At 45.8% G+C, this 27,037-nt stretch overlaps 1 protein-coding gene across 6 annotated transcripts in view; it reads right to left on the bottom strand.

Moving 5' to 3' along the window:
- MBNL3 (muscleblind like splicing regulator 3) overlaps window positions 1-27,037 on the bottom strand; it is a 118,514-nt gene that overhangs the window by 65,814 nt on the left and 25,663 nt on the right. For 5 of the 6 annotated variants that reach the window (XM_039487133.1, XM_039487132.1, XM_039487135.1 and 2 more), the window contains exon 2: window positions 13,018-13,949. In XM_039487133.1, coding sequence (XP_039343067.1) covers window positions 13,018-13,191 — 174 coding nt within the window. In that variant the 5' untranslated portion in view covers window positions 13,192-13,949. Of the gene's footprint in view, window positions 1-13,017; window positions 14,041-27,037 lie in introns of those variants that run through there. The other variant, XM_039487134.1, reaches the window with a different exon arrangement.

Below are 27,037 nucleotides of genomic sequence, written 5' to 3'. Positions count from 1 at the left end.
TATATATGAATTACTACACCCTCTTTTCAAACAGATAAGCCAGAGTGTTATGGTCAACAAAGGGACCATGTCAAACGGGCACCATCTTGCTGCAAAGATCTGCTCTGTAGGTTATTCAGTCATAGCCATTAACTTGTCTAAGTGCTTTTACTGCTTTCCACTCCGGCTAGCGCTGGCGCAAACGTAGCTGTGAGAACAGGAGCTGATTCTCTGCTAGCTCAGCATCACCAACACAGCAGGGATGTCGAGCACCAGCCCTGCAAGCTGCTCCACGCAGTGAACCCCTGTGCCTGCGTAGACCGCTTCCCCCCAACACACGCACAGAGGTCTGCAGCTTGCCAGGTTGGGGCACAACACTGATACCAGCATGAGAGCTGGAAAAACAGAGCTTGCCTTTCAGCTACTCAATCGAAGTGAACGACAGCATGCCTTGAAACCGCAACTCTCCTCAGTTCCACCTAGGGCCCATTTCACCTCTCACCCACACCAGTGTGCCGCAGGAGGGACTCCACTGATGTCGGCTCAAAGGAGGGGTAAATGAGAGGAAAATCATCCTGTAGGTATAACTCCAGGTTTGTAACATTCGAAATCCAACAGAACGCCTCAGCCCACTGAGCATCACACAGCATTCAGCAACCTGCAGCTCCTGACAGGCTGCATCTCCATAAACCTACAAACCTGAATCAGACCCTTAGAGTATGTTTGCACTCGCAGGGTCCTAGAGCCCAGGCTCCAGCTCAAGCCAAACATCTACACCACAATTAATCAGCCCCTTCGCTCCAGTCAGCTGGTACAGGCCAGCTGTAGGATTTAACTGCTGTGTAGACACACACTCAGAAACTGCTCCCTGCTCTTCAGATGGTTTCACATATAACCATGGAGTTCCCTGATGCATCCCCATATCTACCACACCAAGTCAGCCTGTGGCAACATAATTCACAGAAATATAGAAAACCGAACAGATGCCCAGTGCATGCAGAACCATAGGCAGGGAGGTTACGTAACTGCAGATACGATTACGTTAAAAATCTACTGTATCTTTAAACAGTCGTTTCATGTTAGCACCTGGAGACTTCCAGCATGCTTTACATCACAGAAGAACCCTTTACACAGGCTGACGGGGTGGAAATGTGTGAGCCGCTGCTGAGTAGTTTAGGTCTGTGATTTTGAGAAAGGATGCCCTGGTGGCAGCAGAGAGGATAGCGAAATAGAAATACGTTCTGTGCTAAATGAAAATCAAATCGATATTTGTAGAACCTTTCTGCTTAGTGAGGCCCACAGTGCTTACAGGACAATAGAAGCAAACAACAGAAATCTGAATTTAGAGCAACTTCTGGGGAGATGATGCCGTGTTCTCTCTCTAGTGCTATTGACAGAATCCATGGATTCTGCACGCTATAGCGAGAAGCATGTATTGCCATGCTAATGGATTTTGACCAGACTGGAAGCCAGCGTGCACTACCCTCTTATCAGAGGTTACCTTATCAAAAAGCCTTGTGAAGAGGGAGTGCTACAGGTCAAATGGCAATGTTGCATCATGTCACAAACTAAGTTCAGAGTACTTGGAAGCCTAACTGCGCACATGCACGCACTCAGCAGTGTCTGTGCAACGGCCACCGTCCCGGCTGACACGTTGGGATTGAACTAAGGACCGCCAGGGCTAAAAGCAGCTCAAGCTAAAGCTTCCTAGCTGGGGCTGTTCCAGACTCCTATCCTCTGCAGGCCAGCACAGCAGGTAACTGCGTCTGATTTTTTCACCCGCTGTTGGCAGGCACAAACATCATCAGTGTAACTTAAGTGCCCATATTTGAATAAAATGATCCTGAGTGTCGGCGTATGAAAGGAAAACGACAGCACTAAGCTGGGTGGTGAGTGGTGACAGGGAGAGGGAAGCTACCATGGGAATTGGGGAAGGTGTACAGAATGCAATACCTCTCCCACTTGCTGTCACTACCCTGGGCCCTGCGCCAACAAGTTACCCTGCTGGAAGCATGAGGAGCGCCTCTGAAGTCCAGTCACACATGCATAACAAAGTTACTGCCTATCATAGAATCATAGACTATCAGCGTTACAAGGGACCTCAGGAGGTCATCTAGTCCAACCCCCTGCTCACAGCAAGATCCCCAGACAGATTTTTGCCCCAGATCCCTATGTGGCCTCCTCAAGGATTGAACTCACAACCCTGGGTTTAGCAGGCCAATGCTCAAACCACTGAGCTACTTAAAGTTAGGCACCTGCTTCAGTACTTTGCTGAGCTGGGGCCTAGCTGGGAGGCTCTGTGCTAAGTGGGAGAGAGCTCGCTGTATCCTGGGCCACACTGCAGCCTGCCTGGGAAAGGTCTCCACGTGCATCCGTTCCAGCAGCGTGCAGATAATCTGAAGGGTTCAGAGTCAGACCCCAACGGAACTTACTCTATTGCTTGTTTAGGCAAACGACAACAGGAGTCAGCACTTCACCACCATCTACCCAACCAGGACGCCAAGGGAACTCTTGCCTCAGGTTAATGCCGAAAATGCTGCTTGCTCTGCCCCTGTGGGACACAGATTCACCCCTGGCTCAGAAATGGGATCTGAGACCCCTCTAACCACATCTATGGGGTGGGCTCTGCACTGCCACAGTGTGTTGGCTGGGAAAGGAGATGCTGGCAGTGGAACATGTGGAAAAGCCCTTCCTGAAGCTGCTTTGACACTACCACTGAGCTCCTGGCCTACCAACCCTACCAATTTCCCGGGTGCTGAAATGAACGTACGCACGGTCCGGAGGGCCCAGCTCAAGGAGGAGCTGTAATAGATCTGGGGGGCTGTGGAGAAGGAAGGCCGTTCTACAACCACTGGTAGGTAGCTAGCTACAAACACAGCGGCACTGTGAATCTGATGCCCCCCGTACATTTGAACTGGGTTAATTAAACCATTATTTTCACATGACGAAAGGGCTAGCACAGCTCTGCGCACTGCCACAGCTTGCCAGAGCTGGTTCTGGGGCCGAAAGCTCCACCTTCTGAGCTAAATTAAGCCCTAAAGCCAAACGATTCTTTGGGAGGGATCTTCCCCGGCTGGGAATCGACACCCATCTCTCTTACGGGCAAATCTAAACCTGACCCGACAGTCCCTCTGACTGCTCTCCTGCAGTGCACCATAGAACGGGGCCAATCCTGCTCTCCCGTCTGTGCAGCCTGCGGAAGTCTGCTGGGCTGCAAGGTCTGGGGAACAAAGCTGCCCAGCCTGAGTAAAAAGACGACCCAAGCTGAGGATTTCGATAAAAACAAAAGTTACAGCTGTTTTAAACTCTGCAGCCCCTGTACTAGTGGCAACGCGCTGCACTGATATTCACGGGGCCGAGTTACAACCCACTTGTTATCTCCCCACAGGAGTTAAACCCCAACCTAATTCAAAGAGAGAGCCCTTGTTTTTGCATCTCCAGGCAGCAGAAGTGTTGCAGAGACACTCCATGTGGGCAGGCGGGGGGCAGTTGTGGATGGGCAAGAAAACAGCAGTTGGTAACTGTGCCATGGAGCAGTGCTCCAGAGGAGAGCAAATTCCTGTCAGGTCAGTTGGGTCCTTTACACAGGAGCTGCAGTGCTTTGCTTGAGGGCAGGTGCTCCCACACACCTGTCAGGTAAGACCTAGCCTTACTTAGAGGGGAACATGCAACTGGTGAAATGCTTCCCAGGAAAATATCGCTAGACAAGAGCGAGTGCAAAACAATAGAAAACGTGACCTTCGCCGGTTCAAGATCTATTTGTTTAGATGTCCACCTCACTCAAACCGACCAGCTCTCCAATGCAGCCTGCTGCTCTTGATCTGGACAAATCAAAGTCAATAGCAAAGGTGCTGAGTTTCCAAGGGATCGTTACAAAGCACATCAACTGACAGGAAGGAAAATACCTAAGGACACTTCCTATGCACAGTCAGTGCCCAACATGGTGACCAGATGTCCCGATTTTATAGGGACAATCCTGATTTTTGGGTCTTTTCCTTATATAGGCCCCTATTGCCCCCCACCCCCTGTCCAGCTTTTTCACACTTGCTGTCTGGTCACCCTAGTGCCCAAGTATGATCCATTAACTGCTAAATAGGCCAACATGCCAAATATACCACACCCATGTACCAGACAAGTGGTTTAAGGAAGTCATCCCTGTTGAGCTGAGTAAATAATACGCACTTCAATTCTTTTGGTAAGAATGAATTTAGTGTCATGAAAGAGGCCAGGTCGATAACTGAGCTCAGAAAGAGGGTGGCAATACAAGCTTTCCTGCGCTGCTCCTGCACCCTAGCTAGAGAGGGTCCAAAGGGAGGTCACTCTTCCTCATCTCTCTTCTAATAATGCCCGCAGGGATGTGGGCATTTATCTATCCACTAGGAACTGTGCTGAGACCACAGGCCAACGTGCAGCCATCTGTCATCGCGTGGAGGTCCCCACACAGAAGATCTGCATCTCTCCACACAGCCAGGGAATGTGCAATTGGAAAGGCAAACCCCAGAGAAGAGAGGTGGTGAATCCGGGAGGTTGTGCAAAAGGAAAGGGCCGAATCGGTCCTGTCTTGGGGCTGGCACAGAACTGTACCGCCACAGAGGGAGACCAGGAAGGGAGACAGACTCAGGGAGGCACAACTGTTCCCCAGAGCATAGATCCTGGAGCAGCCTGCTCCCATCTCCTCAGGGCTATTGGTACGCAGACAATGCTGGAATGATGGGACAAGTGTGAAGGGCAGAGCTGAAGAAAGAAAAGCCCCTCGCTGGCGAGGAGTTAAAATGATGCTCATGAGGCTGTCCCATAAGTAACTCTTCCCCAGGCCTGGGAGGGCGTTAACCCAGGGCCTCTCCAAATGGAACCAACCAAGAGCCCTAGGGATCCCTATTCCTGCAGCTCACTGAGTCTCAGAGATCAATCCCATGGGTGATTAGCCAGACGTGACTCTCTCCACAGCACCCTCCTGCCCCACACAGATGGACGCCGTGACTCTGACCAGAATGCAACGTGTTACATGCTGACAGTAGGGCGAGTGAATGTTCTGATCGGCTAACAGCTGCAGCAGAAAGCTGGCAGAACACAGAGTTCTGCTCTGCTTTTTCCTCTGGACCACACCACAAGGCATCAGTGCCACTGCTCCAGCCATGGCCCAGGGCCCTGCTAGACAGCCACCTCCTGCCGGCCATTTCGGAACTCATTTATAACTTTTAAATATAGACGCAAAAAGGTTTTCCACCTCCCTATGGCCCCTGGGGGCACAGAGGCTCCAAGAGTGCAGGGCCATGTCTGCGTCCTCCCATCTTGGCCCTGCACTTGCCACAAGCGCTAGCTGCCCACATGTGAGCTATTGAGTTGAACCCATAAGCGGGCACCCTGCCTCCAGGCCACCCCTCCACACAGTGCTGTGCCCACAAGGCACAATCAACCTGCGTTAGGCTCAGAGAGGCTAACTACGGAGTTTAGCCTCTTACATGACTTCGCTGTTGCTCCCGCGAAGAGCAATATGGCCCTGAAACCAGCCATGTGGGACCTGTCTCAGCCCAGCCGTGATCACAGGAAAGCTGGGTCAGATTTAACAACGCTGCCCCCAGACTCCGTCCTGGGAGGCACTTTGCACACGGATGGGCGGCCACCTTGCGATTCCCAGCCTCACAGCGTCAGGGTCAGCGGGGGCACAACACTCCTCAATGACTCTTAATGCACTGACAAAGTGAAGACTCCTGAAGACCCGGGGGATGACAGGCAGGGGCTGTCTGCAGTGCAGAACATAATGCAAAAGAAAACCTTCACACTGTGCATGCACAGGAACACTCTGCCTGTCTCCTCATAGTATACTATGCCCTTGCTTGCTGCCAGGTACCCCAAACCACCTGTCCCGGGAGAATGCAACTCACCAAGCTAAGATAAAACATCCTCAGCTGTGGAAAGAGCCACCACAAACAATGAGCTTGGCCCTCTCTAGAGCAACCCGAAAAACCCATCTGCTTGCTAGAGCTGCCTACCATGAGCAGAGACAAGGAATTACTAACACTTGCAGATAAATAAATCAAGTGAAAAATCCTGGAGCTGCAAAGAGCAGAACTCTATGGACAACCCTAAATAAAACTAAGCTATTGTGTTCACTACTGCAGTGTTACAGTGAGGCGTGCGTTATGCAGATTAAAAACGCAGGATATATACTCTACTCTGCATGTCGCACACGAGCTACAGAAGTAACTTCTCCCACCACAGTAAACTGTATGTACACAACACTCTACCTATTAAGTCATACAACAGAGATTAGTGAACAAGCACTAAAATAAGCATGCCATCTACAGTAGCTTCCTAGTTTTCAGCCTCATCTCCTCGATTGCACTTATGGAAGGTGAGTCTGCTGCTAGTTGCAAAGGATAAATACCAGTATCTGTGTGCTGACAAAATTATGACATTACATACCGTTTTTTATAACGGATTGAATCGTAATGCACAGAACAAAGGTGAGCAGGCCCTAAGAAATGGGTGTTATTTTTAAATCTATTTATTTCCTTAATTTCAACTATGGCACTGTTACAAAAAATACCCAGTAATTACAGATTTCATATATTTTCCTCTCTTTTAGGCTCTGATTCAGCAAAGCAGTTAAGCAAGTGCCATAAAACACCTTAGACATCCAAAAACCTGCCAAAATCTCAACAGAACGCCATTGCAAAATAAATTAATTCCTGGTCAGATACCATCATTCCAACGTTAAGGAAAATGTGCAGTGCATTAGTAACTGCTGTAAAAGAAAAACTTCTCACAAAGGCAATTTATTTCTAAATTGTTTGTCTGGTTTACTTAGAGCTTGCCTACACATGAGAGTTAATTCAGAATAAGACAGGGTGTGACTTTAAATTGGATTAACTATTCCTGATTAACTCCCTGTGTGGACCCACTTATCCCAGAAATAAGAGTGCCTTATTCTGAATTAAGTTATTTCCACTGAAATAAACTCATCTGGAATAAAGCACTCCTATCCCGGAATAAGAATGTCCACACATGGAGTTAATTAGGAACAGCTATTCTGGAATAACTCCCCATGTGGACAAACCCTTAATCACGCTCTCTTGGGCTAAACTTTGAGATATGGTCTAAAATTCACTTACCATCCTTTTCTTTAAAAATGTAAAGAAAATATCCGTTTAAAAAAAAGAAAATGGCCATATACTGAGCTCAGCGCTGTTTATGTTATGATTTCATAGGCTTTGAAATCTTAACACAGATCAAACTCAATTCTGGTAGCACAACCGTGTACTTCAGAGGTAACTCCGCTGAAAGTCAGAATAGAAGGGGTTCAAATTTAGTATCAAGCCCATAAGGAACAACCTTGTGTGTCCTCATCTCATAAGTAGAATGAATACATTTGGATAATCAAGGTTTCAGACTGCCTGGGGAGATTTTCTATGTAAATATCAGATGTCAAGTGACACCACCCAATTGTTGAAAACAAAGTTTGGATAACTGAGTTTTGAATAATCAAGGCCTTTTCTGTATCACATCCGTTACCAACACATAATTACACATGTGAATGTTTCAACAAGCTTGTTTAGTGCTGACCAGCTTAAAAACAACAACAGACAGTAGTAGTTTTATAAGGCCACAGTTTCAAATCTGACCCCCACAAATCCAAATCTGGACATCTGAGATTTTTGGCTTGCTACATTTTGGCATCTAAAATGCTTGGATTTCTTTCTGCACCAAGTAAGCAAACCTGAGATTGCAAATGTTGTTTTCAAACATTAATCTATATTTTGGGCACTCAAATGGTTACAAATGTAAATCAAAGCCTCTTCGAAACGTTGGTCCATATTATATGCACACTTAATTAGTACATTTGTATCTATGAAAGTTCCTTTGCCCAGTCACGTTACATATCAATTTGTGTTTCCAGTAACTCAACAATGTCTTTCTTAACCTCTTTTAAAGATGTACAGAAGCAGCCAAGAACTCAGACTCTAACAATCTGCTGTCAAGGCAATTAAAAAACCAAAAGGCTCACAGTGGTATGGGTTATATGCTTGAATAGTTGAGGAAAGTTAACAGATGAACACTTATTGGCAGACTGCTATAAAGCCCTGGTACTTCTGGGCAAGTTGGCAAAACCAACTGATCAAGAGTGGCCCCCTGAAAATGCCACTGGTTTAAATATGGTTGTATGTCAAACCTGAGCAAGGAACACGATGAGTCTAACACTTATTTGATCGCTTGTAATGAATTTAAATGGCCTTGTTGCAGATTAACTCCCTTTCCTCAATATTACTGTTTTGTTTCCCTTGAAATGAAAACTACTGTCATTTGATGAATGGCTGTTCAATGCTATCTAGTTTATAGTGGCATAAGTACCCTGCTATCCTTTGCTGACATTTTATTTTCTGTTTCATAGCTTCTTAAACTAATACTTCTCCATGAAACATAACAGATATCACTACGCCTCATGAACCACCAATACACTGGGAGGGCTTTTTTTCCCTCCAGTAAAAGATAAACAGAGTTATCGCAACACTGTACCAAATCAGAGCCCTGAGTCTTTTCTGTGAGGATGCCCGTCAATTCTGCTTGCCCAGGGCAATCCTAGTAAAGGGAAAGCACTGGAAATTTGTTCGCCAAAGGTAGCAGTAAGTGGGGTATGATATTCACATCTGAATTCAAATAATCCTCCTCTACTTAACGAACCTGAAGGAGGAAGCACAGTGTGTGTGTGGTGTCCTGGTATACAAGCCAACCTTCTGATCAGCTTCAAACAGAACCTTTTCTTCTTTCTATAATCAACTTGCCAGAGAAAGATTTCCTTCTCCTCCCCTCAGTTTGCCTCTCAAATAGCCTGAGTTCCAGGATGGGCGAGATTCAGTCCAGCACCTGGGACCAATTTAGGAACCAAAATTTTGCAACTCTTTGAGGCTCCGAAGAGGTTGCATTGTGATGCATAAGGCACCCACCAGACTCCTGTAAATAAAACTTTCATAGCCCACCCATTCTGTATCCCATATTACTTGGAGAGAAAATACACCAAGAGAGATGCAGACACACATGCACACAGAAATGTGGAGCAGAGAGCTTGGCGTCTCCTTTGACAAGCAAGGCTACATCTGCAACCATATCTGTTTTACTGTTCGACAGGCATGTAATAATTGAAGAATGCCGAGCTGTAATAATGTTAAGAACACTGTATGTGACCTGGTCAGTGAGGTGATGGGATTGCACACTCACGTAACAGACATTCCTGTATTAATGTTCTGTTCTAGGGTAAGGGGCTGTGGGAAAAACAAGCAGGGAAACAACACTCTGGATCCAGATAAGCAACCGCGGACAAACCCTGGGGGGCAACTGAAAGACAACGGGGGAACCTATTAGCTTTGAGCATCCTATATCTTGTCTCTAACAAACAGATGCGGCTCTTCTGCAATGCTGGGAACAGAGCGATCAAGAGAACATTAAACAGTTAAAAAGCTATTTGGGGGGCGGGAGGAGGGAGCAATTGTCAGGGGCTGCCAGGGGGACAGGGTGGATCTGCAAAGAGTTGGATCCTTCCAGAGAATGGGAAGCCCTAGGCAAAGGCCGCTGAGTGTCTAGACTGTTTATTGTGTTAAGATCTGTTTTCTCTGAAATGCTTTTGTTCTAAATAAATACTGCTGTTTGGTGGCGGCTGTCCTAGCTCCCAGAGGGACAAACAGCATGTACGCACTGCCAAGAACTCAGGCCTGCTGAGGTGATCTCAGACCAGGCCTAGATGCCAACTGTGAAGGGGAGAACCGCTTGATTCCACCCCAAGTTAGAGATGATGGTGAGAGGCCCAAGACCTGAGGGAGGTGCACCTGAAGAGACCAGGAGGGGTCAGAGTCCAGCACCTGTGATAACCGTTACCTCAGCCCCCACCACACCACACCTCACCTCTCTCGCCTAGTCACCTGCTGACCCTTTTCTTAACTCTGACCGTTCTGGGGCAAGAAACATCTACTACAGCCCCTCACACAATGGGGTCCAGATCCCCGGAGGCCCAGCGTTGCTACATCTCACAGGATCATCATGAGCCTCAGGAGAGTCGGTGCATTTCTTAAAAAATAAGTTTCCAGCCCTCGCAGCTGTCGAGAAATGCTTGGAAACCTGACCCGAAGGGCTCAAAACCCAGAGAGCAAATCAAACAGACCCCACACTGATTACTGTTTAAAAGCCTCCTGATTTCAAAGCCGATCGCATAATTTTTAGGGGCTGGTGGAGGATTCTGGAATTTGTGGGATTGGCGGCACTTGGAGTATAACATTGCTACCCCTCTCCTGCAGTTTCCTCTCTGTGGGATGAAGTAAACTGGCCCATTGCAATGCAACGGATCCAATCAGAGAAGTCCAGGGAAAACTTCCCACTCAGACTCTGTTCTCCTGCCACTTAAACGGTCTGTACAGACCATGTGCTTCTATATTGAAGACCAGGCTGTAATGAGTGTGTAAATTTATTCATCACCTAATTACACATAACAAAACAGATGAAATACATGCTGAGCAGGCAGCTTAAGCTAGTAGCTGACCACTTTCAACAACAACTTTGATATCTCTTTTCTCTTCCAAACTGGATGTTCCCTGACTCCCCCCCGCATGGTTAATTGCAGCCACGTGCTATTGCCAGTGGGTGGGATTTGAATCTGAGCCAACCAGTGCACATGGGGATCTGCACACTTCATTCCTTGAGTCCAGCTCCGCAGAGAACTGCCTAGGGCAGAAGCCTGGGTGCCTGTCAGGAGCTCCTTACTGACTTGTAACCCACAAAGAGAGGGAAGCATTATGTACTGCACGTCACTTTAGTTAGCCCTGCCTGCAAGGCAATTGATGGATGTTAAGTAACAGAGCCAGACTGAGTGGTTAGGCTGTTTGTGGGGCGCTCCAAACTAAAACCTACTTCTGCAGCTCTCTCCCATGGTCCAGTAAGTGATATATTGGACTATCACACCGAATGTTTACTGTCCTCCTTTTAGCTTACAAGTGAATGTTATACAATTTAAAGTCAACATGTTAATCTCTTTATCCAAAATATTTGTCCCACCACTGGCTGCAGCTCAAAAGATTCAAGGGCACAAGGAACATTAACTTTTTTCTTTGCTGATAAAAATATATTTCAGTCTATCGCTGTTAGCAGGTGAGTAATGTAAATGAACATTTGAACGGTGTTATATAACTAAGGAATCATCTGATGAACTTGGATTAACAAGAACAAAGCTAAATGCAACTTGGATGTCTGAACTTCCTATCAACATGGAACAAACAGGAAAAAGCTAGGAAGGTAAAAACTGTAATAATACGGGTTAGACTGTGTCAAACGGGACCTCAACTTGGTCTTATTTTCACTAGTTCACCTAACTATTGTGCCCAAAATTTAAAATAAAGCCAAAGCTTTTCAAGAAAAACTCCACGTTCAATGGGAGATTTTTTAAGATCACAAAACTATCAGATTCTTTCTAGCAATTCAGACAACAGGAAACTTATCCTACTTTAGCACTACAAGCATAAGCTCAGATTTTTCAAAAGTAAGTAGTGATTTTGAGTGTGTCAGTTTTATCTAGGCCCAACTTCAGACACCCTAAAGGGAGATCACTTTTCAGAAAGTGCCCCCTGAAAAATCAGACACCTTTAAAATGTTATGGAGGGGCTGGGATGCTGATGGAGGGAAGGGTATGATGAAGTTGCCTACAATGGTATGCGGCCCCTCCGTGACTGCTGTAAGCAAGCATCTTCAATGAGCTGAGATGGGACACGAGAAGGGGCGGGCTCTGAGTTACTACAGAGAATTCTTTCCCAGGTGCCTGACTGCTGGACTTGCCCACATGCTCAGGGTCTAACTGACTGCTGTATCTGGGGTCAGGAAGGAATTTTTCTCCCAGGTCAGATGGGCAGAGACCCTGGTGGATTTTTGCCTTCCTCTGCAGCATGGGGCACGGGTCACTTGCTGGTTTAAACTAGAGTAAATGGTGGATTCCCTATAACTTGCAGTCTTTAAATCATGATTTGAGGATGTCAGTAACTCAGCCAGAAGTTGAGATGATCATGGTGGTCCCTTCTATGTCTCAGATTAGGCACCTCGGAATTGATGCACTCAAAATCACTAGTCACTTTTGAAAAACCTTGGCTTAGGCTTTCAATGGGTGAATTAGAATAATTTTTCTGTTGTCTCCATTGCTGGAAAGAATCTGGTAATTTTATAAACTTAAAAAAGTTTCCCAATGAACTCTACCTGTGACAAGGAATAAAGCAGCATTTACTTCCTGTGAAATTGAACTCTCAGGAATGATCACTAGCAAAAGATTTAGCTCATTAACTCACATATGATTTGCACACTGTGCATCTTTTCATATCACTTGAAATCTTCTCCTATCCCCAACTTTCTTTAGGCACCACTCTCCAAATATTTTGGCAGTGTATTTGGTGCAGTGTAGCTGCACCCCGGTACAGGCAAATACAGCTGAGACTGATCAATTACTGAAAATGGTGTCTTTATTTAAAAGCATGTTTCAGAGACCTGTTCTGCATTCAAAGCCAGCATTCTCTGGACACAAGTTAAAAGTTTTGCTGTTCTAGGGTGCTCGGTTTTGGATCTCTGCTTTTCTTATTTCACTTTCATTTACGGTCTGTAACTTGAGTTCTCCATTTCAGGCATAGCCATGACCTACAATCTCAAAACGCTCTACATAATGTGCTCTCTCTCTCTGATGTTCGATATTCTGTACATTTGTACCAGATGTCAAAACCGAATACAAAACATAATTGTGGAGGAGTTAAAGTTTTCCCTGTCTTTACCAACACTGCTGGTACCTTTCACAGGAAGCTTCCTGATACTTTCAGTGTCTGAATCAGCCTGAATGAAACAATTGTGGGGTGCTAAACATTAGCTAAGCTAGATTTTAGGGGCTATATTCTACACAAACAACAGCCTCCCTGCAGAAAAATACTTGTTATACTCATCTCTCACATTCCTCCCACTTGAAATGATTCAGGAAGAGAATGATAGCACAGAGATTAAGCAATGCATGTGTTAGACAGTCCTCACCTTTAGAGAGTCAAAGCAGGCAATAACTCGACCATTTTCCACATGGCAACTCCGTGACGGATGGGCAAACTTGCACTCTGCATCAGATCGAGAACAAGTACCTCTCTGAAATTCTCGACATACTTCTAAAGTCAGCCATTTTGTATCACGAACCAGGGAAACGTTTACAGCCATATTAAAAACAAAAATTAAAATGCAAGCAATCACACCCTTCTTTAGGACAATATTACTGCGGATTTTTTTAAAAAGGGTAAAAAAGTGAATTCAAGTTAAATGTGAAGAAATAACGAACTTGTTGCTTTGGTAAAATTTCTATTCGTCAGCACTTAGGTTTTCATTTAAGTCAAATTGTGTTTGTTTCAACAAGAATTAAACATAAAGCCAATCACAAAATAGAAATCTTATCAGAATAACTGAAAATCAAATGAGAGGCCAGCTCCTAAAAGTGCAATTGTAGAAGTTAAAATATAAGTGTTATATTTTGTGCCACTGCCAAAGTTACGTGAAAATAACTGGCAGACTTTCAAAAGAATTCTGTGCTCTCCAGTTAATGGTTTCAATTATTCTTGCAAAAAGCATATGCGGCTGGCAGCGCTTCTGTTTGCGGAATGGTCTCGGTCCTTGGGCAGAAAACTTTTTTTTCCTTTTATTTCTTGGTTCTAAAAATGACAATTCACGAGTATTAAAAGGAGCGAAAGGATGTTATCACTCAAAAATATTTGCTACATACTCGGGAAGGAAAAAATGGCTGAGTGAACAGAGTGTAAAAAGGAAAAAAAAAAAGGGGGGGGCGGATGAGTTGCCGTTAGGGTATGAACTGCAAGCAACGCCAAATTTAAAAAAAAGGGGGGGTTGGGGGGGGGGGAAGAGAGAGGCAGCCTTAGACAGAAATCCAAGCAGCAGTGGCTTCAGGAAAGGCACTTTTCAGCAACCTGTAGGAAAAAGAGAAATAGAATCAGCTAAAACAATCCAATCTCCCCCTTGCCAAACTCTAGCTTTAAGAAACAACTGTGTTCATTTTAACAGGAAATCTGCAGCTACTGACAGTGCGGCATAGTGCAGTCAGCCATTGTAGAGAAAAAGGGCATTTCCCACATGAAGCTGCGCATGGTAAGAGGAAGCAACCAATTAGATTTACTGTTGCAGCAGAAGGTCTGGGCAGCCACCCAATAAAAGAGATTGTTTCATACTGATCTATTCTGGCAGACATTCATTTTTGTGCCCACTGCACAGAAAATGCCTTAGTCTTACATGACGGCCTCTGGTGCATTCGTGATACATCTCTGCGTTTCAAATTTAAGTAGCTTAGCATAGGATTCACTTCATGGGCTGCTCCCAAGATGAGGTTTGGGTTACATACCTGCTCCTGAAATCCAGAGGCTAAGAATCACTAGGAAAGCTAACCTACTGTACACACCAGCTGTTTATTTCTCCCCCTTTAAAGAGAACGGCTGGTGGCTGTGTGCCACAGTGAGAATGCAGCTAGACAGAGAAACGGTAACACACTGAGTACAGTCACGTAGAATGGTTTTCAGACAAAGACGACTTAAATTGTTGTTCTGTTTTTTAAAGATATTAAAAATCTCCCCCCTAATAGGAAGCTTTCTGGCAGGAAGAGCAGATATTGCTTTCATTGTGTACAAAGCAGCAAAGCAGAAGGCACTGCCATAGTCCAGCCCTCATACGCACACGGCTCTGCGTTGGTAAGGTGTTTTATTTAACCCACTGTTAACTGGGGAATACATCTCAGCGGTTGACCGTAAGGCTACATGGAAACGAGACTAATTCACAGTCGTGTGTCTATAAATCTGGGCTTGACAAAATCAAAAGCAAAACCGACATGGAAACTTGAGCCACATGCACAGAGCAGAAAAAAAATTAACTCATTGTTAACAACTGTGTTTTACTGCACGGCTGAAGGAGATTTCAGTGACTGTCGTTATTCAGTTTCCAGCATCTTCAGCGTGTTGGACAATACCTGATTGTCAGTAACTTTCTATCACTGATTTTTTTTGGGGGGGGGGAGGGGGTAACATGTTACGGCATCCCTGGAGTTTTCCACATTTATATTAGAGGCAGCTGACGGAGCCTAATAGGATTAAGTTGGTTGAAGATTTCTGAGATCCACCTCATTTTGCAAAACATAAGGGCCCAATCCTAAAAACATACACATGCGTGTAAATTTACTCACATGAGCAAAAGTATGCACATGCGTAAGTGTATGCAGGACCGGGACCTCACATTGCAAGAAATGGAAATTTAAATTCTTCCTATATTATAGATATGTTGTCAAAACTACATTTGTTAGCAATTTATACATTTTAACAGAATTGAAAATGCACTCCAGATGTTTGGAGAAAGCACTGAAGAACAATACTGTCATTACGTTTTTGGTTTTTACACTAAAAAACTAAAATTGTGAAAAGTAAATTGCAAGTATGTGCTGAACCTATTAAAGTCACAGATTTACAAGAGAGAGTCATGCAAAAGCACGTGGACTCTTACACACAGACTTGCATCAGTGGAACAGTCTTTAGTGCCAGAAGGACGTCTCATTTTCAGGTATCAGGCGGCAAACAGAGACGGTGAATGCCAAATTTACCAGACATGATTTAACCTCTGAAGGGGAGGGGGAAGAAAGTAGAACTGGCCCAATGTCTTCTGGGTTTAGTCAGGAACAGGGAGATTGCTGCTAAACTGATTCTGATTTTGTAGGCAGGGCAATTTTGTGTTTGAGTCTGGTTCACTTACGTCCAGCCTCCCAACCCTCCTTTACAGGGCATATATAAGAAGGTATGTAGATACAGCTCCACAGACAGCTTGGAACAAACTGGGTGCAGCTCCTAAAACGAGCTAGCACAGGTTGAGAATGGGTGGGGATTAGGTGGAACGCTCTTAGGAATTACTCCTAGCAGACTGAAATACAACTTTCTAGTGAACAGGATCATATTCCAAAGCTTTAGACTCCAGTGGAAAGGAGGGTCTGTTTCTCTGAGCCTGAATGCTATGGGCTCAAACTCGTTATATACCCTTAGTGTGGACATGTAACAATTAACTACCATCTGCCAGTTACTGGGCTACTCTCATCCTGAAGAGTCTCAAAGCATGTGACAAACTACGTGCTCTCCCTTTCTCTCTCATAGAGATCTAATATAGAATATTAAAGATGGTTGGCATTTTTCCATTATAATTTTTTTTGTTTTTCATCAAAAACCAGTTCCAGTACAGAATCAATCTCTCACTCTCTCTCTCTCTCACACACACAATCCAGCAGTACAATGCCCCCAGAGACACCTTGCTGGGGCATCACCTTGTTACTGATTCAGAAAAGCACTGAAGCACATGCTTAACTTTAATTATGCAAGTAGTCTTGTTGAAGTAAAAGATGTTTAAATGCTTTGCTGAACCAGGGCCTAAATCACCCACACTACTTCCTAGGTTTATCTTGAATGAAAGTCCTCCAAGTACAGAACAGGCCCAACCTAGCTTACGCTTGCATGATTTTACAAGATCACAGCCCAAAGATGTAGGAGTTAGGATTCCCTACAAGTAATCACAGACATAACTTGCCAGTTCTGTCAATGGTTGAATTGTTGCAGACTTCCCCTCCCAAGAATATAGATCCCAATTCATTTTAGCCATATGGACATGGGGAAAATCTAAAACCTGTGTACTAACATCACACTGAGAATTTTATACTGGTGCCACGAGACTGAAATAAAACCAAAGGGGAAAGAAAAGTTCAACAAGCCCGACTGCTGACAGTATAAAAGTACGGCCCTTTCCCCATAATTCAATTCTCAGCAGCATACATTTTGCTTACAACAGTTTCCACATTTTTCCGGTTCTGCATATTACCGCGTTTTTGATACTGACTGTTCATTCTCCCATCTATTTCAAATAAGAGGAACACAACTGCAACACCCTTCCCCCCCCCCCCCCCAAAAAAAAAGCTCAGTAGAATGAAGTTATAAAGGAGGGTCACCAAATATTGTTTTTGTTAATGTTATGCTTGTGGGAAGTTCAGTAAAGGGGGGTGGGGGGGCTGCCTTCTGAACTGGTCTGGAGCTGCTGCAAAACATGCCAGGTCTGTCTGGCAGAACCTATATCCCGGGCTACTAGATGGAACAATTTAGCCCTGACTTCAATCGAATGTCAGCGCAATGGCAGGAGTGAAGGGCAAGCAGCAAAGTGATTGCCTTTCCTTCTTCAGCAGAACCACAGAACGGAATGCCTGGCCCAGCTAGGGATCACGACTGGCTGAAATACAGGAGGCGATGGGCTTGCTGTGGAAATCAAAGGCCCCAATTTTGCTGCCACTGAAGTCAGTGGGACCAGGATCAGTCCAATGAGTGACAGTCATGTCAAAGACCTCTTTGGCAGGATTAGTATGCACTGGCCATTTGAGGTAATGTAAGGACGGAGAGCAGAGCAGGAACATACTTGCTCCATGGTCGAATTTCTGCTATGTTCCCTGTCAGTGACCCCTTTTCAGTGATCCACACACACACTTCTGATGGATGCCGACTCGTGTGCATGTTTCCTGACAGCAGAGTGCACACAGACAGTAATGTATGTGACAGGGTTGATTCAACCAGCTCCCATGTATCACTGATACTACTTCAAGGGCGGTTCTGCTCTGAAAAACAGCATGGTGGGGATCCTTATTTATTGTATCTCGGTGATTTCCAGGTCACGTTTGCTCAGTTTACAAGTAAAAAGCCCTTTTATCCTAACTGCGGGCCCTACAAACCAGGACTGGTGTGATTTCCCCTCAACAGAAAAACACCCACTGGGGGAAAGAAAACACATTAAAGCTTTATGAAATGAAACTCAACACACACACAGTGTGATCCACTGTGCAAGCATATTTAATCCCCGATCTTGTCCAAAATGAATGAACAGCTTTAAGTGAAACACCAGAACATAATAACCGAGTGCCGATTCTACTTTAGAAAGCAAGAGTCATTTACCAACTTAGTGGGTTTTCCTTCAATTAAAGTTTGGACCAAAGCAATCTGAATGGGTTAACCCCACACTTGATGGATTCTGAGCTGGGTGGAGAGGGGAGCAATGCTTTTAAAAATTGACAAAATTCCCAGTTCAGCTGTCCTGTCTTTTGTTGATTTCAGTAAATGGTCACATTGTTGAATCACTGATGTTGTTATTGAAAGTCCAGCTTCCAGCAGAGCTTTTGTATGGCCGTTCTTTTAAAAATGTTAAATCTAAATAAATAAGCAGCGATTTTGCCCACTCCCCATTTCCCTCCTGGCTTCTAGACACTTTGGGAATTATATCTGATCATTCTCTACCAGGTATAAACCAGAACTGTGATGCTCTTGGGGCCCTTCCTTTTTAACATTTTAGAACAGTTAAACTTTTCATTCACAGGCTGAAATTAAGAGTTTAACATTTCCAAAACCAACAACCTTCCAATTAAATCTAATGTTCATGTAAATGCGTCACGGGACACAGACACTTTAAACATGGAGGAAACGGCAAAAACGCCCTGGATAGTTATTTTCTAGGGGCGGGACACCTAACCTCCCCCACAACCAAACCCAACTCCACTGGAGTTTACACATCCCCCAACAACCTCAATCTGGGTCCTTCCTTTCTCACAAACCGTCATCAGTAAGAAAAGCAGGGCAGGTAAAATTCTACCTTCCCCTGCACACCTGGACATCCCTCGGAGCCCTCAATAGAAACAGGAGCCAGGGTTTGACCTGGAGAACCTTGTTACTGAAATTATTGACAGTGATGGATGAGAAGGAGAGAATCCAGATTTACACAGATTCCAGAGAGAGATGGTAGTTTGGACATTTGTAGGGGAAAACCTTCCGCTTTGTCAACTGACATATCTGATTTGGAGTCCCTGACACACAATGAACCTAGACCCCAATGGCGCCATTTTTACAGAGTCACTTCTCAGGGAGGCGAGCTTTGCACCAGACTAAAATACATGGCAAGCCAAGTCTCTTCTCCACCGGATCACAGACTATTATGGCTGTGGATCAGTGGTTCTAAACCTAGGGTCCGCAGACTCCTGGGGGTCTGCAGATCAGGTCTATGGGGTCTGGGAAAGACCTAGACTGAAAACTGACTGAACAGAATTCAATAGATACAGATAATAGTTTTCCAAAAGGGGTCCTCAGCTCCATTGAAAATTCTGTAGTGGTCCACAAATGAAAAAAGGTTGAGAACTACAGGCTAGATGAGGTGGCTTCTAGCCCTACACGTCTATGAGTCTTTAAAGCCCCACACTGGGGAAGAGTCTGAAGCAGTATCAATGGACACCAATGAAAAGAAGCCACACAAAAAGGGAAGGGAAATCTGTGGCCTTTAATTGTGAAGGACCAATTCAGCACAGCAGTAAAGCTCAAACGTTTTGCTGAACTGGGACCTAGGCTCCCTCCAGTTCTCATGTACACAAAATTCCCACAGTCTCTAGTGGGGTTGCAATACCAACTGTTAGCACGCAGGAGCACTGCGCCAGCAATTAACAGCATTTGCTCCTGTGCTTAGCATAGAAGAATGCCGATGGTTGGCCTTTTCATAGCGCCTACTCTTTGTCCATGTACAGGAGGGGCTGCAGGCTCCCATCCCAAGGAGGTCAATTTATTTTCCATCACCTTCCAGAGATTTTTTTTCCTTTTAAATCAGAAAATCTATTTGCATCCCAGCCTTTACTCTGTTAAAGCAAACACTTTAAGGGCTCGACAGACACTTGGAATATTTCCTTTACGAACATTCTGTACCTGGACACTTTCTCCCTCAGGGAACAGTTTACTTAATTTAAGGTAGACCTTAGCAGCTGGAAAGAAATAAAAACCTCTTTTGTTCTTCAGCTCAGCTATCCACAAAAAGGAACAGATTTGCAATTTCTCTTCCCTGGACATGCTTGGAAGGTGTTCGTTCAGGGTCTAATCGCAGATGTTGGGGCTATGAATCACCACGGATCATACTACGTGCCAGAGTCAAATCTAGCCCCCAGCTTTCAGCATGCTAAAAACAGGCCAAGTAAGAGAAAGAAAACACTGCAGCAGAAAAAGCCTCATTAGTGGGATATAGGCCTATTTACACATGTGCTCACCTATACGGTGTGTGCCACACAGGCATTTGGATGTGCAAACTCCACATCTGAGCGTGCAAACAGCTACTAAAGCAGAGATGGGCAAACTACAGCTCGTGGGACCGTCCTGCCCGGCCCCTGAGCTCCTGGCCCTGGAGGCTTGCCCCCAGCCCCTCCCCTGCTGTCCCCCCGCCCCCGCAGCCTCAGCTCACCCCGCTGCCGGCACAAGGCTCTGGGCGGTGGGGCTGCGAGCTCCTGGGGCAGCGCAGCTGCAGAGCCGTGGCCTGACCCGGTGCTCTGTGCTGCGCAGTGGCATGGCTGGCTCCGGCTGCCTGCTCTGGGCGCACGGCTGTAGCGCCACCAGCGCTCCAGGCAGCGCGGTAAGGGGCCAGGGAGCAGGGGGGATTGGATAGAGGGCAGGGGAGTTCGGGGAGGTGGTCAGGGGGTGTGGGTGTGGATAGGGGGCAGGGCAGCTAGAGGGCGGGGAACAGGGGGGTTGAATGGGGTACGGGTCCCGGGGGGGGGCAGTCAGGAAGTAAAGGAGGGGTCGGATGGGATGGCAGAGGGCAGTCAGGGGACAGGGAACAGGTGGGGTCGGATGGGGCAGGAGTCCCAGGGAGCCGTCAGGGGCCAAGAAGCAGGAGGGTTCAGATAGGGGGCGGGGTCCAGGCCATACCTGACTGTTTGGGGAGGCACAGCCTCCCCTAACCAGCCCTCCATACAATTTCAGAAACCCGATGCGGCCCTCAGGCCAAAAAGTTTGCCCACCCCTGTACTACAGCATAGTGTTGCTTGTTCTGCATGCACACTTGTGCCTCCAATTTAGGTAGCCACTTTCAAAAATGTGAGTCACCTGGGCATGAACTTTTTGTACATAGCAACAAAGGGAAAGTATTTCCTCAGAGCAAAAGGACAAAGCTCCATATTGCATCATGCATTTCAGAAACTACTGAATAAAGGCCTGGCTAAAGCGCCATATACCTGCAGCACTCTGGCATGCACCCCAGGGACTGGGACCACCACAGGGGCTGTACGCTGAAGCCCTGGCGAAGTTGGAGACACAAGGCACGACTCACATATCACTCACCCACGTGCCCTCCTTCAGATTATAGTGGTTCTGACATGATCAAAGGAGACCTTACGGTCCTCCTCAGAGGGAACGGCGGCAGCTGCACAACCTAAAGATGGATGGAGAGAGATTCCAACACAGATGAGGAAAAAAACCCTGGCGAATTTTATTTCTCCCCTTACAGAAAATGAAAATATTTTGGATCCGTTTCCAACCTGCAGTAAACAGCCACAGTGACATGACAGCACAGGATGCAGCCCACAAAATCTATCCTGTATTGTCATGTTGCTGTAGCTGTTTACTGTGGAGTAGAAGTGAATCTTGAGTATTTGCAACTCTGTAAGGAGGTGGGGAGGGGTGTGCGTGTGTAAAAGTTGGACAGGTCTTTTTTGCTTCTGAAATCCATAACTCCATACTACAGACTGTGATCCAATGGCCTGGCCAGACACGGCGTTCGCAGCTTGTCCTGCACCATGCTCATCTTCCTGCCTAGAAATGCTCAGTACATTAGTTCAGAAATGACCTTCCCCCACAGAAATGAATCTTCTCTGAAATATGTTCACAGACACGAGCAGCAGCTGATGAGCATTAGCTGATATTTTAAATAATATATTACAGAAATGTTGCTATTTGATAACTTTACATATATATACACACACAATATAAATATATATATATTTTAACAAACAAGAGCACAGAATCCGCTGGAGTACTGGATCCACTATTGGGTCCTATGCAGAGGATGTCACTGCAGCTCTTCAGGCTGTTTTTTGACAGAATTTCAAGTTTGTTAAATAGGTTTATTACGAGAAAGAAAAAACAGACCAATGTTTTCATTCTTTCCCCTTTAGGGTTTCCTGCAGTCAACTACTTTGACAGGACTTCAAAGGGTGCAGGATTCTGAGGGCTTCCTTGACACCCAACCTAATGCTCCAGTTCCCTCCTCACATGAGGAGCCGTCACCCACAGTGGGATTATTCACTCTAGTCAGGGCTATTTGTTGGAGGACAGATTTGCTGATCAGACAACTAAACCGTCCCACAATCGCTCCCACTAGCTGGAAGGAACCCACAGGTGTAGGATCCCCACTATGAGTGCCCACACGCTTTGTGTAGTAGGTTTGCTCCACAAAGTCTGGGCTTCCTGGGAGAGCAGTAGGCATAAGTGCCGGTGTGGCTATCCAAGTGCAGGATTCCCCTCCTCTGCCCATGGAAGCAGCTGCCAAAGCCCCCCTCACCACACCTGCTTCTTGGGGGTGGGAAGGACCTGACCTCCATACCCCAGCATGTTGCATCCCGTTCCATTTCATCATTCCCCTGCGCAGTGTGTCTCAGGCATACAACTCAGATTGTTTAAATAAACTCACATAAGGGATGAGAAAGACCAACGCCCACCCCCCCATAATCCCAGGAAATAGGATCAAGTGGATGTACCCCACATAATCTATCTGATTATCCCTGCTCAGTGCGTGAGCATAGCGAGAAAACCCCCACAGTCCTTGCTCATACAGTGTGTGTTTGTGGGGAATTCCTTTAACATGCTTCTATGGCAGCAAAAAGGATTTCAGAGAAAGATCAGGCTTAATGATTCACAGCAGAGACTACTGAAACAGGCAAATGGGAGGACTGAGATCTCTTTGCAGCTGACCCTGCAGGAGGGAGAATATCTTTAAGCTATTGGGAGGAGGAGGAGATTTGAGGGCAAACAAAGATTTCAAAGATCTTGAAATCTTGACTTTGTCCTGTCATTGTCCCTCTGCCCAAGACCATAGAAGCTCCTGCATCCAAGCTGCACAGTATCCGAAATGGGAAGGGGGTCTGGGTGAATTGGAAGCAGACCCGGGAAGAACCATTTCCCGTAGCAGCATCTCTCCTCAGAGCTGTGGGATTGCCCTGCAGATTTTGACATTCAGTTTGGCAACATCAACCCCCGCAGCTGTCCCCTCGGTGCACTGAAATTCCTCTCCTGGAGCTGCCGCTGGAAGCATGCTGCAGAGTACCTGAGTTCCACCGGGAGCTGTGCTGAGCCCTCGAACAAAGGACCCTGCTCTCATGATATCGGTGGGGTTAGTGGCTCTCCTCCCTTGGCTGATGGAATGGTTTGACAAAAACAGAGCCTGTTCAAGTGGACATGCAGCTAGCTGGCCCCAGTGTGGGCTTTCCCCAACTAGGAAACAGGTGTGGCGTTCAGGAAACGAACCTTTCAAGAACAGCTGAGCCAAACTGATCCCCACTTTCAATGTATTTGCCTTCAACTGATCTACAACAGTGATGAATTTAACCCATCATGTCTATACTGTTGTGCATCTACTGAAAATGTCCACACAGACACTGCAGTTTGTTTGCCACACAAAAGTTACCTAATAATGAACAACTGTACACATTCCCTTCAGAGGAGGAGAGAGGGATTTGGAAACTGTTTTGAATTCTTTCTTGGCTGGAAGAATTCAGAGAAAAATTAAAAATAGTTTCTCTCTTCAACATTCTTTGTATTGAGATTTTGGATAAGTAATAAGCAACTTGGCAGCAAACCAGCTGGTACAGACACATAACACCAGCATACAACGCTGCTGCCCCAGAGCCATTTCTCTGGTCCAGACAGTAACTGTCCCTGTCTCATGGGGCACATCTCCAAAGTCTTTATGCCACATTCAAATCCATCCTAGGTAGTGGATGTGTTAAAAGTGAGGAGTCATGCACAATAACTGAAAGAGCCACTCTATAACGCTCCATGGGAGATGCAGAAAACCAAAGCACCCAGAGGGACAAAAAAGCCACATTTGTGGGAGAATTCAGGACTCAAAACGGGAGGCACTGACTGAAACTACCCCACCCCAGTCCCATAATACCCCCCGGAAGGTGCAAAGCAAATTCTGGGGTGGGCTTTTGCGACAGAGGGAAAATAAATCCCCTACAGTAAAAAAAGTCCAAAATTTGTTTTAAACTTTCCAAATTAAACAAACAAACAAAGGCACCAGGCAGATCCAAACCTCACAATCAGAGCGCTAACACCACATACCTATCGGTGAGTACAGAAGGTCAGTGGCCTGGAGCAGCACAGCCTGGCAGCCAACTTCCCCTGCTCTGGAGCATAGGGAGATCTCTCCTGATGCCAGCAAGGCTGGGAAAATAACTGCCACGCCCAAGATGCCATGACCAGACTTCATCTCGATGTTCTTAATTCTTGCCAATTAACAGGTTGGTCTATGGAAACAACAGCTTAATTTGCTAATTCTCAGTGACAAAGAAATGACCAAGTCTTCCATCTACCATAAATCCAGAGTAACTCCACTGACAGCCCCCGAGCCTGAACGACTTAAGCACGTGGAAAACTTGACATACACAAGTAGTCCCAGGGAGGCTCATTGGGTGCGATGGATAGCCTAGTGGCTAGATACCGAACTAAGGGTATGTCTACACTACTCTCCAGAACGGCGGGCAGCAATCGATCCAGCGGGGATCGATTTATCGCATCTAGACGTGATAAATCAATCCCCGAGCGCTCTCCCATCCACTCCTGTACTCCAGCGCCACGAGAGGTGCAGGCAGAGTCGATGGGGGAGCGGCAGCAGTCGACTCACCGCGGTGAAGACACCACGGTAAGTCAATCTAAGTACATCGACTTCAGCTACATTATTCACATGGGTGAAGTTATGTAACTTAGATCAAGCGCCCTCCCCAGTGTAGACCTGGGCTAAGACTCAAGAAGCCTGGGTTCAATACCTGGCTCCTGCGTGACCATAGGCAAGTCACTTAGTCTACTCGGAGTCTCAGTTCTGTAAAATGGGATAATATTCCCCTCTCTCCCTAAGTTGCTGGGAGGATAAAATCCTGTGAGACACTCAATGCTATATAAGCCCCACAGAGCTGTCCCTCTTTCATACCCCACAGTTATTACAATTTTAGGTGAGACACAGAAACACACACATTTGCCTTCCAACCCAATCATTGATTCAACAGCCTCCAACAGGAAAGCCAGGCCCAACAATTCATTCTCGCTTCAACAGTCAAACACCTGCCCCCGCTGAAGGGAAGTGATGCTGTGATATGGGCAAGGGAATGGCTCTGAACCGAGAAAAGCTGTTACAGCTTCAATGCCAGTTCCAGAACCACGCTTCTCGTGCCAAACGTGACACACTCTGTCGGTCGCACTGTTGCTGTCTGAGTCACATGGCCGGGGAGGCAGCATGCAGCCGTACACTGGAAAGGGAAATCAAGGCGGTCTAGCTCAAGGCATTTCATAAAACCAGCCGGACGCAATAGTTCAGCCTCTTCAGCTTCCATGTGCTTTCTGACACACCCAGCAGATCATTACTTGTTATTCTACAGCTGCCCACCAGGTGTATGCATCAAGTTTCCAGAGACTGAAAATCCTTCGTGTTCCCTCTAATGCCTTTCAATCATTCATGGATATCAACTAAAATCTCCAGATCTTCAATTTTCTTCTTGTCTTCCTGCAATTGTAATGTGAAGGTTTCCAAACTTCCTCTCCATGGATGCCAGGGTAACCAGAATTTCTTCCAATTTCCCATTTATGCTTTTTCAACGTCAGAAAAAAATGGACTTTCTGCATGTCGACCGTCGAAACAGTCAAACCAGCAGGCTGAGACGTTAGGCTCCCAGCCGTGCAAATGCAAATCAACGGTGCCCTTCCCATGATTCCCTTCTCCCCCATTCCCACGCCCCTTTTTCCGATACGTTTTAGGCAATTGCACGGGTGCAGATCCATATTAGACTAGTTCATCAAAATTAACTCAACAAAGCCAGTGTTAAAGCGTGGACCAAAAATAGAAAAACCACCTGAAAATGATCAGACAGCATGTCACTGGAAGATGTCTGGCTCCTTAACTGCCCACAGGACTATGCCTCGTGGTTAGAGCAGGAGGCCGGGAGCCAGGAATCCTGGATTCTCCTCTTACTCATCTCTAAAATGGGTTTGCGAATACTTACATGCCTGCCCTAGGTGCCGAGAGGCCTTACTATGTTTTTGATGTGCTTTGGATCCTTGCACGAAAGGCACGTTTCTAACAGAAGTGTTTTCTATTATCGTACTGAGGAGTCTCTCGCTGTCTCTCCACTTCTCCTTCCTCACTCCCCGGTTGTTGTCCCTGACCATTCTGCACTTCGAAGCTGTATATATATAATATTTTTTTTTGGAGGGGTGGAATCTGGGCAGGACAGGAGGCGACTGATGATCTGTAAATTGGCTGCCGTTTGGAATGTTGGAAGCAGGCCTGGGGGAGAGGGGATTGTGGGCAGACTGCAGGTGAAGCAATCAAAGGGCTATGACAGATGTAATTTATGACACAGATCAGCCATGTATCACCTGGATACCATGACCATGTATGTGGGGTATACACATGCACACACAGAATCCTAAACAATTATTTAGCTGGGAGTCTGAAAAATTCTATTATTCTGATAACCCAGGTTACTCAATATATTGCTACTTAAACTATTATAAAAGCTATTCATTTATATGAAGAGGGAAAGAATCAAGAAAGATATAAAGTAAATTGTTTGAAATTCTGCTAAGTGTGAAGGCCAAATTACTTACTAATGTGTAGAGAACACACACACACACACACACACACAGTACAAATTCTGTAGTGGAAACTTGGCTTCTTACAATTGCCTGCAATGTAGATGTAAGTTTTTTCCCAGAGGAAGTCTCATGCTCTTGTTTTGATTTCAGTGCTAAGAGGGGTTCAGTGTAAATGTCTGCTAGGAAACTAACGAATCTCAATAACAGAGTACAATAATTGGGGGAAACTTGACTGAATTTTAGTTTTAGAATAAGAATGCTATTTAAAAGTGGGATCCAGAAGAAGTAATGGGTATAGGCACATTTTAGCATGTGCAACTGTGTTTGAAAGGTTG

This window comes from Mauremys reevesii, linkage group 9 (assembly GCF_016161935.1).
Source record: "Mauremys reevesii isolate NIE-2019 linkage group 9, ASM1616193v1, whole genome shotgun sequence".
Lineage (NCBI taxonomy): Eukaryota > Metazoa > Chordata > Testudines > Geoemydidae > Mauremys > Mauremys reevesii.
The sequence above is the reverse complement of the archived record's forward strand: the minus strand, read 5'-3'. Positions and strand labels throughout refer to the sequence as shown.